This window comes from Sinohyriopsis cumingii, chromosome 14 (genome assembly GCF_028554795.1).
Source record: "Sinohyriopsis cumingii isolate HCF-2022 chromosome 14, ASM2855479v2, whole genome shotgun sequence".
In the NCBI taxonomy this organism is placed as follows: Eukaryota; Metazoa; Mollusca; class Bivalvia; order Unionida; family Unionidae; genus Sinohyriopsis; species Sinohyriopsis cumingii.
Window position 1 is genome coordinate 9,194,291 of NC_142974.1, and position 13,244 is coordinate 9,207,534.

General features: G+C 40.2%; 1 protein-coding gene across 1 annotated transcript in view; it reads left to right on the forward strand.

Annotated features, from left to right (window-relative positions):
• The first annotated feature begins 2,805 nt into the window (after positions 1 to 2,805).
• The window catches only part of LOC149783190 (uncharacterized), a 29,798-nt gene continuing 19,359 nt past the window's right edge, over positions 2,806 to 13,244 (forward strand). The window contains exons 1-3 of the mRNA XM_089931417.1: positions 2,806 to 3,032; positions 3,862 to 4,012; positions 4,594 to 4,694. Of these exons, the coding sequence (XP_089787543.1) occupies positions 3,874 to 4,012; positions 4,594 to 4,694 (240 nt within the window). The 5' untranslated portion in view covers positions 2,806 to 3,032; positions 3,862 to 3,873. The remainder of the gene's footprint in view (positions 3,033 to 3,861; positions 4,013 to 4,593; positions 4,695 to 13,244) is intronic.

Genomic DNA, 13,244 nt, shown 5'->3' on the forward strand with positions numbered 1-13,244 from the left:
TATCAGGCTTGATGCTAAATACGCATTATCAAAAATGTTACTTGTTACTGAGGCAACAGTTGACTCTTTTCTAAATTACTGGGTAGCTGTAAGAGGTTACATGACGCTTTAGACATGTACAACAAAGTAACGCCTGATGTGTTCACCTAAGAGAGCTAAGTACTTTCGTTTCGTTTATTGGAAAGGCAGTGAACATTGTCACAAAACTAAGAAAAGTAACCCGAAACCGTACGTTTCTTAATCTCAATAAAATGACACTATTCCTGACTTTGTATTATGTGTTAAAAGCACGTTTCATGATTTAAACATATATTTTCTGTCATTTTTTCTAAAGAAACCAAGAATGCAAACAAAATTGTCCCATATTTGAAGAAAATTCTTCAATGTAAGCATGACTGTCAGGACATATCAGTTATGCTAATGAATTTCAAATTTAATTACTACACTATTTTCTCATTTTAATGTAACCAAATGGCTTGTTTGCTATATAACGATGCTCAGAGAAAACATTATTACGGAAGGTGCATAACTAGACACCCATATAATCAAGTTAAAATTTAGGTTGACATTTTGCAAGTAGATATATCGGTCGTATGCAACTGATACAGATAAAATACCACGACGATTCCGATACCCAGGCGTAAACACCTGCTGTTGTGACTTGTTCTTGCATTATAAAACAGGCTTCTTAATATTATATTCCACAACGATTAATTCAGACTATGGAATAATATTATTTTGTTCCGTTTTAAAGTGCAAAATGGCACTATAAAAGTGATATGAATCATACTATGATGCGTGGTATATATTTCATTCTAGAGGTTATGTACATACGTAGATTCTGAATGCATAAACGTAAGTCTATTTGCATTCAAAATATGGTGTGCAACGGAAGTCTGAATGTTATTTGATGATGCTATGCCGAACAGTATATTATCTGTGGTGGCTAGCCACCGTAGTTCATACTGTTCAGTCGGACTTGTAATCCGAGGGACGCGAAGTGATACTTGCACATTGCAGGCCTGCCTGGATCGACTGCCTAAGAGTGTCATTGGGAATGACTCTTAGCTAAAGTTTGATCCTGATAAAATAGCCCATACTATGTTTGGATATGCAAGACATTTTGTCTGTTTAAACGTATATTAAAGTATAAGTTCTCTGCAGTGACACAAACAATGAAAACAAACTTTTCTTTATTTCATTGGGTCTACTCAGTGTACATAATCAAATCAACGATATGGAAGTCACGATATATTAAATCGGACACCGTAAATTCAAGCTAATTATATGCAACAAACATTTCCTTCTTTGAATTAAAATTTAAATAACTTATAGAAATCAGTCGATTTCCTTGTGCATATTTAAAACATAATTTTTCAGCAAATTTTATTTCTTATTTTATGCAAGCCGATGTGATTCTTCTATCAAATTTGTATATGTGTAAAGCGTGTTATGTTTTCTGCCAACACTGGCAATTGATGATAATTAGCCTATTGTATTCCTTTGATATTACTTTCTGATTGATTAGATTACAGATTCAAAATGACTGCGACTGAAAGAATAACCATGGTCTCCGTATAGTGGCATAACTCTGCATCATATGTCTGGAACGACGTTAGTGATGGCCTGGATTAGAGGAAGATAACGACGTTAGTGATGGCCTGCATTAGAGGAATATAATGATGTTAGTGATGGCCTGCATTAGAGGAATAGAACGACGTTAGTGATGTCCTGCATTAGAGGAATAGAACGACGTTAGTGATGGCCTGCATTAGAGGAATAGAAGGACGTTAATGATGGCCTGCATTAGAGGAATATAACGACGTTAGTGATGGCCTGCATTAGAGGAATATAACGACGTTAGGGATGGCTGAATTAGAGGAATAGAACGACGTTAGTGATGGCCTGCATTAGAGGAAGATAACGACGTTAGTGATTGCCTGCATTAGAGGAATAGAAGAGGCGGAATCAAATGATTTAAGTTATAGTCACTGTAACTGAAAGAAGAAAAATATTTTCTACACAACAATTTCTATTATCAGCTATGCATTTAAAACTAACGATTGTAAAGATTAGGCAAGAACGAAACCCATTAAAGTCAATGTCGGTAACCATGAAAATATTTTGGATGCATTATAACTTTTCATCCAATACCATAGAAGTTGACAAAAATTTGTTGTGGACTTGCAATTGAACAGCAGCCTGTTTGATCCTCGGGTCATAAGTTCACAAAATGATCATTGTTGCTCAAAGAAAATTGGCTTGTATAATAACTTTTTTTTTATAGAGTTCTTTTCTTTTACCAAATCTTTAGATACTTTGTTCCGAGAAAATAACGAAATCTGTAGATTCAGGGGTCTAACTGCCCGATGTCACGATTGTGTTAGACGCATAATAAAATATAATTGTATTGTAGATCATGAAAAGTTCTAGAACAATACACTGACTAAAGACCATGGTCATGTACACCTGTTGGTCAATAACTGGTGCTTAGAGAACAATTAAACGCGGGAGGAGATTATAACCTGCGGTTCACGGCACTCTTGCTCTTTTTTGTCAAGTCAACCTTTTATTGATGAGTTCAATCGTCTTTTTACTCTTCTTTTTTTTTTCTTCATATTAATTGCAACAGTACATAGACAGCTCAGTTAACGACTGCAGAGTGGAAATATGTTTGCACACCTTGTTTCCCCGATGTAGTATTTTCTTATGGATTTATGAATACAAGCATTAGAAGGTGGTTGTAGATAAATTTATATGTATTAATTGCCAAATGCTAAGCATTATAATGCCCTAGTAAAAGATTAGTGGGAATTTCGAATACAGTGCAGTACAGAGAAATATCTTATGCATTTGTTGACCAAGTATGTGGCGCTATAGTTTATAAACATGCCTATTGGCACATTCCATGGTTGCGATATAGCATAACACCCTGTTATCTCTTTTGCATGTGGAAAACCTACTTTTGAATCAATAATATTGTGTCTTAACTAGCCAGAGGATTTGAACATTTTGCTGTACATCCATAAAAGGTAAGTATATTTTACGTGTCCCTTTAAACGTATCCCGATATATATATATATATATATATATATATATATATATAAGCTTTTCGTAACAAAAACACGTTAGATCTTTTCATAGCAAGTTTTATATATCCATACCTTGATATCCATATGCATTTGTAGTGATCTTAAAGTCACACGAAAAGATGGATGTCACCTGTACTTTTGAGCTCTGTATTCACAGATAATGTTACTGCTGATGTTGTCTTTATGGGTTTAACAGCAGTTTCCGAAACATGAGAGGCTCTACATGGCGGTCAGTTTATCTGTTGGAGGAGGAACCCGGGAACAACGGGGAAGAAATATCGACTCACATTAACATACTTGCAAGTTTTTTCATATACACACGTTAGCCATTGTATAACTTACATCAAAACTTCATCTACTTAACCTGAGTATCTATTCCTAAAATCGAACATCGTGGAAAATTATAGAAGATGGATATTTCTGGCAGGAATAAATGTATTAAGAACATTTGTGAAATACGCTGATTGGTTACATAATCAAAATTACATGCAACAGTAGGAAGGTCATCTTCTTGCAGCCGGAAAACAAAACACTCCCATTGTAATCACAGATTTCAATAATATGCCTTGAGGTATGAGGGCATACTGTGTATGTACCGGTACACAGAACTTGTACATCTGCTAAAGTACATCAAACCTAAAATGTGGTCGTTGCAATGCGTGTTGAATATATTGTAGTATACAATAGTTTATTTGATTAATGTTCGCTTTCAGATATAGACGGGTATTTCGAGCTAACGAATACACATTGTATTGTTTTACTATTTCAGGAAAGGAATAACATGTCTCGGCCCATTGGTCATGTTAATTTATTGCCTACTCCAGGTAAATTTCACGTCATACGGGATAGTTTCGAAAGTGTTAACGACGTCACTAATGCAATTAAAGAGGCCGGTGTAGTCAAATGTGGACTTATATTAGGTAAGTGTTCACCCAAAGTGATTCGTTTTGCAAATAAATGACGAAATAAGTATTGACCATGCATGGGTTCAGTATAATTTCTCCATCTCACACGTGATTTATCATGTGCAAAATTTAATCAATGAGGAGTAAAACATTTAATGTGCAACGTATTTTACTTTATCTTAGCAATCAAATAGATTCTACTTTTCATATTTACCGTTAAAAAGACTTGTGAAAATTTGTCACTTCCCTTACGTTTCCCTTCCATCAAATCGCCATTAAACGCATTTTCTAATATCATCGGAAACGAGCAAAATATGACCTTTAACATATTGGAATTGTCTGTTTGTCCCTGGTGAATCTTTAAAAAGAAAAGTTAATTCTTGAAGGCTTCCTAATGTAACGGATAGAGGAAGGAACCAGCAAAACACCTTAATATCATCAAGTAAAATACCAAGTTTGATGTTCTAAGTAGATACAGAGCCAGGGAAAGAACAACAGGATGACAAATGGACATATTTGCAGACCAAGCCGATAAAAACTGTATTGCAAAATTGCACGAGACTCTCATTTCTTGACGTCATATTTGTCTTCTGTAGGTATCGATTACACAATTAGCAACCGCCTTCAGGGACAAAAAACATTTGACGGACGTTCTCTGCATGACATCAAAGGACCAGATATGAATCCATACCAACAAGTATGTATGTAAGTAGTGAAGGGGGGCACCCTACGGACAATGGGAATTAGCATTACAGGGACCCCTGGGTCACTCTACGGACAAGGGAAATTTAACATGGAGAAAAATCGTGGGTCACTCTACGGACAAGGGGAATTAACATGGAGAAAATCGTGGGTCACTCTACGGACAAGGGGAATTGAACATGGCAATAAATCGTGGGTCACTCTACGGACAAGGGGAATTTAACATGGGATTTTTTTTAAAAATTTTTTTAAATTTAAATTTAAATTTAGGCAATTCAAAGACTATCTCTTTTCGAGAAATATGGCTGGCCCTGAAAAGGGCCTTTGGGTTTTCTTCTTCTTCTTCTAATTTCTCCTTTTCCTCCACCAACTTCTTATTTTATCTCCAACACTCTTTCTCTTCTTTTTTTTCTCCTTCTCTTCTTTCTTCTCTTCCTCCTCTTCTTTCTTCCTCTTCTCATTTTCCTCTTCTTTTTCAATTTTTTCATTCCATTCTCTCATCCTTATCCTTTCCTCTTCATCCTCCTTTTCCTCCTTTATTTCTTTCAACAGATCACTAATGATTACCTTCATTTTTCGTAAATTGTTTATCTCCATCTTCACTCTATGGGGACTATATGAGTAGTGATCCTCGTTTAGGTTAACCAACATTTGCTCAAACATTCCTAAATTGTCCATCACGTTTTGCAATTTTTCCATTTTGTTAAGGTGGTTTGATGCCATCTTCTTTTTATTCTTTGCAGAATGGTTTGAACAACTAATACTGTGGGTTCTTATACCAAAAGCGCGAACGTGAAGGAAAACATCCCCTAAAAACATAAAATGGATCTTACCTAGATGATGACCGAACATTGCGCGGACGTGAAGGAAAACATCCCCCTACTTTCTCATTTCATATAATATAACCCTAACTATACTCTCCACATTTGCTAAGAAACCCATAATCTACTATTCACACCAACCTACTTCATCATTTACAAACACAAACTCACAAACACATACACTTCCACTATTAATAAAGAGTTAGTGTTTATTTTCACACTACTCTACCTACTTACATTGGCAAATTGATGGTTATTTCTTTTCTTGAGTATTGGGTAGCCCTGAAAAGGGCTGTTTTTTTAAAACTTCAGAGACCCTGGTTAATGGTGGCACCTTCCGGGTCTGGCACCACAGACACAACGTCTACTCCAATCATTAGTCCAATTCACATGACTTGTTTGAAGAGCAGACGGTGGGTGATTGGCTTCACTATCCCACTCCTCCGTTTGTGGAATAGTGAACACTTCTTCTTCCCTCTGTCTTCTTTGTCTTTGTTGTGATTGTGGTTCAGCTCTCTTTCTTTCATTCTCTTCTTTCATTTTTCTCTCCTTCTCCTCTTGTTCTATTCTCACTTCTTCCACAAGGGTCTCCGCAGTCAGCTTGTTCAATAGGTATCTGGCATACTCCAGATGCATCTGAAGTTCCATCAATTTAGTCAGTCTGTTGCTCATTTTTACTGTTGATCAATCAACAAGGGTAGCTGGACTGCCGAACGAGTTTCAATTTATAGTGAAAGCGCAGACGTGATGGAAAACATCCCCTAATAACATAAAATTGATCTTACCTAGATTATGACCAAAAAACAACAACAACGCGCCGACCTAAAAGAAACACTCGCTCACTTTTTTATGCTACCCATCACTTCAATAGACTATCCACATACGCAAAGCAATCCAATCTAACCCAAAATATACATCTCAAACAGCCCAAAAAACAAACATCATTTTAATCTACTATCCACACCAACCTACTTTATCACTTACAAACACAATCACACCAACACATACCCTCACATTTTTAAGAGAGAGTTAGTGTTTATTTTCACACTACTCTACCTACACATTGGCAAATTAATAGTTATTTCTTTTCTAGAGTATTGGGTAGCCCTGAAAAGGGCTGTTTTTTGTTTTGCTATGGCATTCTTTTTTCAGTTTCTAAGAATGCGATGTCCTCTGAGGATAGACTTTCTGGCAATAGGTCTGCTTCTTCGGAACGAGAAGAAGAATTCTTTGGTGTCGATACGACAATCGACAAAGCCCCTGTCAGCTTCAGGTTGCTGCTGCTGCTGCTGTTGCTGTTGTTGCTGCTGTTGCTGCTGTCTCTGAAGTCTGTACTTCTCTGTCCATTCTTCTTTCTCCCTGTTCATTTCTTCTCTGAAGAGCTCTTCTATCAGGTCTTCAGTGATTTTTAACATTCTCACATTCTCTATTTCTTCTGGTTTCGGTATCAGACTGTGTCTGACCCTATGCAGATTCACGTAGGCTTCGTTGAGCTTAGCTAGTTTGGAGCACATCTTCTTAGGAGGATGAGTCGACAATGGATGGCTAGACTGGGAACAACCTGGTTCTTGAAGTGAAAGCGCGGACGTGAAGGAAAACATCCCCCACACGGTTTTCGAGCCGCAACGTTCATGAGAGGGATAGTAAGAAATGAAAGAGCATCAATTCAACATTCTTATAGCTAAACAAACCACAAAGGCATTTTTTCAAAACACAACATTTTTTATTCAAAAATCACTTAACACTAAACAACAACTCTAACATTTTTAACAATAACCCAACACTATAACATCAAACAATTTTTTTCAAAACACAACTTTTTTTCTCAATTGACAGTCTACTTTAAGCAAGGCTGACAACTTTGTGAATGAAATCGTGATTTCCACTTTTGGAAATCATTAGGCCATTGATGGACACTACGTTTCCTAGCTTGAGACAAAAGATAAGCATAATGGTCACAAAACCATCGATCTACTTTCACATCGTTTCTAGCAGAAGAACGAGGATCGAAATGAGTCACTAAATGTTCTAAGGAATAGCCCAGGCTGCGATGATGCAGAAAATACACACAGTACTGTCCGCACACCAAGGAATCTGTGCCTTGTAATTTCACATTATTGAATCGGGTGGTTTGAGCATTTCTTTTCATAAAGTCGATGATATCGTCTTCCAAAGGGGGTAATCCATACGAATCGAAATATTCCACACATCCTTCTTGAGGAAAGTAGACGGCTACCCAGTGGGTTCCTGGGAGATGACTCTCGTCCGTGTTGATCACGTAAGCTTGATGGTTTTTAGGTTTGCGATGAGGGAGTTCATCTTTAGCACAGACGACAGGATTCCAAGAAGCCGTATACGAACTGTGGTTCAAAAGGTAATGAAGTTCCCAGGTATCCATGTTTTTTTCTTCTTCACAGGTAATAATAAGTCGTCAATTCGATCCTGACTTTTTGCTTGAAAATGTCTGACGAATAAACGGTTATTCGTTCTGTTTCCTCACTTTGATTCAGGAGAGCTTCGATACGATGGATCTCTTGAGTGGTTAATGGTGGACAAGAATGTTCACGCAAGTCTTTATACCACTGGTGCAACACGTCTTCGTTCGAGATGAGACTCCAAGCTTCGTCCAGATACTCGTCCAATTTTTCTTCTTGACTCAACATCAGGCATTTATCGTGTTGAATTTGACTGGGATGATCGTTTTGACATCCATAACAATTTTTCTTGATCAATTCCGTCATTTTGTCCACCAAGTGTTTGGCAAAACAGGAGACTAAATGGGCTTCTTGTTCTGGCCATCTCGACTTCATCAAAACTTCTTCGTCTTTGTCTTGAGATTCTTCTCCTTCCACGGTCTCCTCACATTCCATCTCCAAAGTTTCTCCACTAGGTAAAGAGGGATAACAGTCTTCCATGGCTTTCTAATAATCTAGAATGACTTCTCTCAAACTGTTGATTTCTATGGTATTATCGAATTCTGCATACAGGATGACGTTCACTGTATGGTCCAGTTGCTTTGCAAACTGAAGTTCCACACGAATCTGGCCAGATTTTATAGGGTGGAAATGTCCCTCGTCGCTGCCTTGGTCTGGAGTGAAATCGAAAGCCCACAAAGCATAGCCTCCTGCATAATCGTCATACTCAATGCCGTGACTGGTGTTGGTTCCTAACTGACCGGTGGCTTCGTACAGGGACAAGTACGATCTCAAGTAATTCAGTTTTTTGGGATCAAAGTCAGGTTCAAAAGGTCGGGTACACAAGGTCTTGCCATCACGACTGACTTCGACTTTCTTCACGTTGAAGTGTTGAAAGTTGAAAGGATTTTGATTGAAGGTTCCGTTGAAGGCTGAATTCCAGACCATACCAAGGATTAAACGTTTGGGTAACTGTCCTTGGAACAGATGATCTTCGGTTATGGATTGCAGTCCAGCTGAAATGGTGAACGTTTTCACTTCCACACGTCGGATGGGATACTTGGCAGTCGTTCTGCTCAACGTTTGACTGATGTCGTTTGCCACTTTAGGTAACACTTCTACGCGTCGTACGTAGAGTTTGGCCTCCTGGATTATGCTTTTAGGAGGCTTAGTAGGATCAGCAGCCATCAAATGGAAAGCGGCACTGCTGCGATTCAGTCTCAAGCGGACATTCACCCCGTTCAGCAAATATTTCTCTTGCAACCACATGTCCAAATGCAAACGATCCATCAGTTCTAAACTTTTCTTGTTTATGATTTTGTCTGCTCTTGCCTCCAAGCTGGAATTGGATGTATCTGTTTTTTCTAACTTGCCCGCTTCGTCAGCTACCCACAGCACGCAGGCATTGAGATGACTATCCTTGGCATCTATTCCGTACGTCAAGAGATTTTCCAAGTAGGCACGGTAAGGGTAAGTATCCATGCTGCTGCTGACCAGTTTGTTATTCAAGTACAAATCCACTGAACTGAACAAGGAATGCATGAAATTGTTGACGGGACCTATTTCGTCATCGTCTTTTACTTCATTACCATCCTTATCCAGAACTTGGACTTTCAGGTACAAGTAACTGCTATTCAGATCGATGTAATCTTCGGGCTGCCCCTTGATTTCAAACTCGATGGGAGCGGAATCGGTCAATGAGGAGATGGGATTAAATTCCACCCATTGGGATTCTTGCATGGTCATCATGGTGGGGGGCATGGCAAACAGATCCAGTTCCGTCTTGGAACAAGCGCAAGACTCTCGGTGCATCATTTTTTTGTTGTTGCTGTGTTTCAATAATCGAAAACGTCTAAGTCTCGAACGGTTCTTCTTTTCTTGGCCTTTCTCGCTTGAAGTCTGGTGAAAGGGTGTTTTCTTCTTCGTCGTCTCTTTCTGCCTTGTCCTTGCTGAATGCTTGACTCGGTAGCCTGCAGGGCATTTATAGGTGTGTCTCGTCGACCCAAAATGTCTTTGCCCGTTTGCAGCAAGACATTTTTACCTGCCCTCATGAAGGCTTCTTTAGGGTTCTGTTTGTCGATGATGACATTTTGGAGAAATTCTTTGCCTTGCGTCAGTGCCGCATCTTTCAAGGCGTGCAATCCGCGTGTCACCATCGGTTTCAACACCGGGGCCACCGAACGAAAGGCCGATTTTAACATGTCTCCTAAACCGTGTCCTCGCTGTCGAGCCACCCCTTGGTACACTGGATACATGACTTACTTACGAGTCGTGAGAGAACCGTTTTCGAAAATGGAGTTTCACCGTGACTTTTCCTTTGGTGAATGGAATATCTTGTCCCAAATCTCCTTTTATAGTAATGTTGACCGTGTCCAAATACGACTTGCTGACAGGCAAATAGTGAGGATGGACAAATTCGCGGTGGACGTGATAAGTGTTTCCACCTTCCTCGTCAGCGTTCGTGGCAGAATCCACTTTGAAAGGAATGACACGCAGTAACGGTACGGAGGTGTGTCCCACCACGTTGTATTCCACCACATCGGAGTACACAAAGATCAAATTCAGTCCTTGGTTCAGTTCTACCGGGAAACGAAAATACTGGCCAAAAGTCACGTTGTCGTAAATGACTGGTAATTCGGGTGATGTTTTTTGTTCTCCTCTCTTCCTCAGCTCCATGTCACCGCCCAACATGTCAAACAATTCGGGACAAAATATAATGGAGACGATTTTACTTCGCTCAAATTTCATCAAGAAGCGACGAGCTACTTTGTGGTACTCCAGGGTGACACTTTTGTTCTTGACATTGACATTGGTACTCTTAAAAGCTTCCCCAAACACACCATTAAACTTGGAGGCTATGGCGCTGACCAAATGATGACCACTGAAATAATAGCCTGGGGGAATCACAAAGTTGTAGGTCCACGTTTTAGTTGTTTCATTATAGGTTTTATTGGTATATGTGCTACTAGTCTTATCCAACTCATCTTGCAATGGTTTGTCATGAACTTCCACCTTAAAAGTATTTTGATTGTTAAGGACATTGAGGACTTGGGTCGGGTGAATCATTTCTACTAAAGCCACTTCCCAATGGGCTTCGTGATCTAAGGGGATGGCTTGAGGTAATTTGGCCGTGTAACAGCACAACGTGTTGTTGGGAAACACCTCCATGGAACTGTCACTGGGTAAAGTTAAGTAAAATTGGTTTTGGTGACTCATAATTCTAGAGTTCTGTGGCTGTCCGAGGGGTTAGTGGACGTCAGAGGCGTGTCTCCGCCCAAAATGGGGTTCTGGTTGTGGATGTTGGAGTGGTGACTGGCACTGGCACTGGACACAACGTTCCCGTTCGAGGAGAATTTCAGGGAGGGATTGGGAAGCAGGTAACCGATGCAACTGCTCAATAAAATGGTCCACAATTGTTTGTCTCCTTGTTGCAAACTCAAATTGGCGATGGCTGCCCCGATGACACAATACACCACGAAGATTTGGCAGAAAAAGACGATTTGCGTTTTAGGCACACGTTCTCCACACCACACCCACAAGGGTTGTTTTTGTAAATCTTGCACAGAAGAACTAGGGGAAGAAGGACTGGTCGACGTAGCTGCGTCTGTTGCTGTGTGAAAGGGCATGATGGTCACTTCTTCTTTTTATAGTCGATGACTTGCGAAGCGTCGATCCAAGAATCGAAACTGGGTGGATATCCTTTCCAACGTACTTTGACTTCTTTGACACGTCGTTTGCCCACTTTACGGGTTCTGCGTTCGAGAATGCTTTCGATGTCGTACACGTCGTCTTCTTTTTTGGTGACACGTTGTAACTCGGGCAAATAAAACGTTCCTTTGAGTACTTCTCCGTTCATGTCTTCCAATTTATAGACGGCAGGATGACGGCCATGTACTCGTCCAGTGACGCGAAACAATTCGGTCGTCCAGTTAGGTAAGTAACCTTTGTCGAAAGTGCGTTTGGTTTTGCCAATGCGCACCCAATCTCCTACGGTCAACTCTCCACTTTTCTTGGGGACAGCCCTCGTCGGGGACGTACCGAACAGGCGCTCGAACACCAGCACTTCGTTGTCGGGAGTCACGTCTTGCGGGGCACGTCCGATGCTTCGATGGTAAGATTGGTTGTACGCTTGTACCAGGTGCGGTAAGATGTCGATGTACTTCAGAGTGTGGTGATGCGTAAAATATTTCCACATGCGTTCTTTCAAAGTGCGTTGAAAACGTTCCACGATGCTGGCTTTGGTTTCGGGATTCTCGGTGGTAAAAAAATGAATGTCACGTTTCTTTAATTCTTTTTGGAAAGCTTGGTTCAGAAATTCGGTGCCTTTGTCCGTTTGCCATCGAAGAGGGCGACGACCACTTTGTTTCAACACCCGTTGCAGGGCTCGCACTAACTCGCTGCTGGATTTGGAAGTCAAGGGCACGACCCAGGCAAATTTGGAAAAGACGTCGATGACACAAAACAAATATTTGTAACCACGATTGTAGCTGGCCAAATGAGAGACATCGGCTAAATCGGCTTGCCATTGATGATCGATGCCTTCCACTCGGGTGCGACTTCTGGCAAACTTGCGTCGAATGGGTTTGTGTAAAGTGTAGGTAGCTTGTTCTTGTAACCATCGTTGCACTTGAGGTAAACGGAGACTTTTCAGTCGCGTTTTGGCAGCACGATACAATTTTTGAACTCCTGCGTAACCTGCAGGATGGGAGGGATCGTAGTAAATGCTAGCTAAGACTTTTTCCATTTTTTTGTGTTGATTGGTGTCTTAATAAGGCACCCACTCTTGGAAGAGGCTACTCTTTTTCTCTTGGGGTATTTTCTTGGATTGCAAGGCTTTGCGTGTGCGGCCAGCAATAGGTGTCGAAGAGGAGAAGGATGTCTGAGCAGGGGATATCGGTTCTTGTTTCACTTCTGTCTTCACTTCTGTCTTCACTTTCTTTTTCTCTTGTGAGGAAGAAGGGGTGGCCATCATCTTTTTAATCCATCCAATTCTGGAGGTAGGTGGTGTTGTTAACTTGCGTACTTTTTCTGGTGGAGTTTGAAACCCTTCTTCTTCTTCTTCTTTTCCTTTTTCTGTCTTGACCACTGGTACCGGTACTGGTACTGGTACTGGTGATGGTGCTGGACTTTTCATCAAGGTCTTAAAATCTTTCAAAGTGGGTAGAGCTGTTTCGTCTAAAGCTTTCTGGTGAAAGAGTTGCAATCGTTGCAAGAGTTGACCGTACTTTTGCGATTTTTCTGTTTCGGACAAATCTTGGCGATCCAGCAAGGATTGCAATTCGTGTTGCAACTGGGACATTTCGCTCAAAT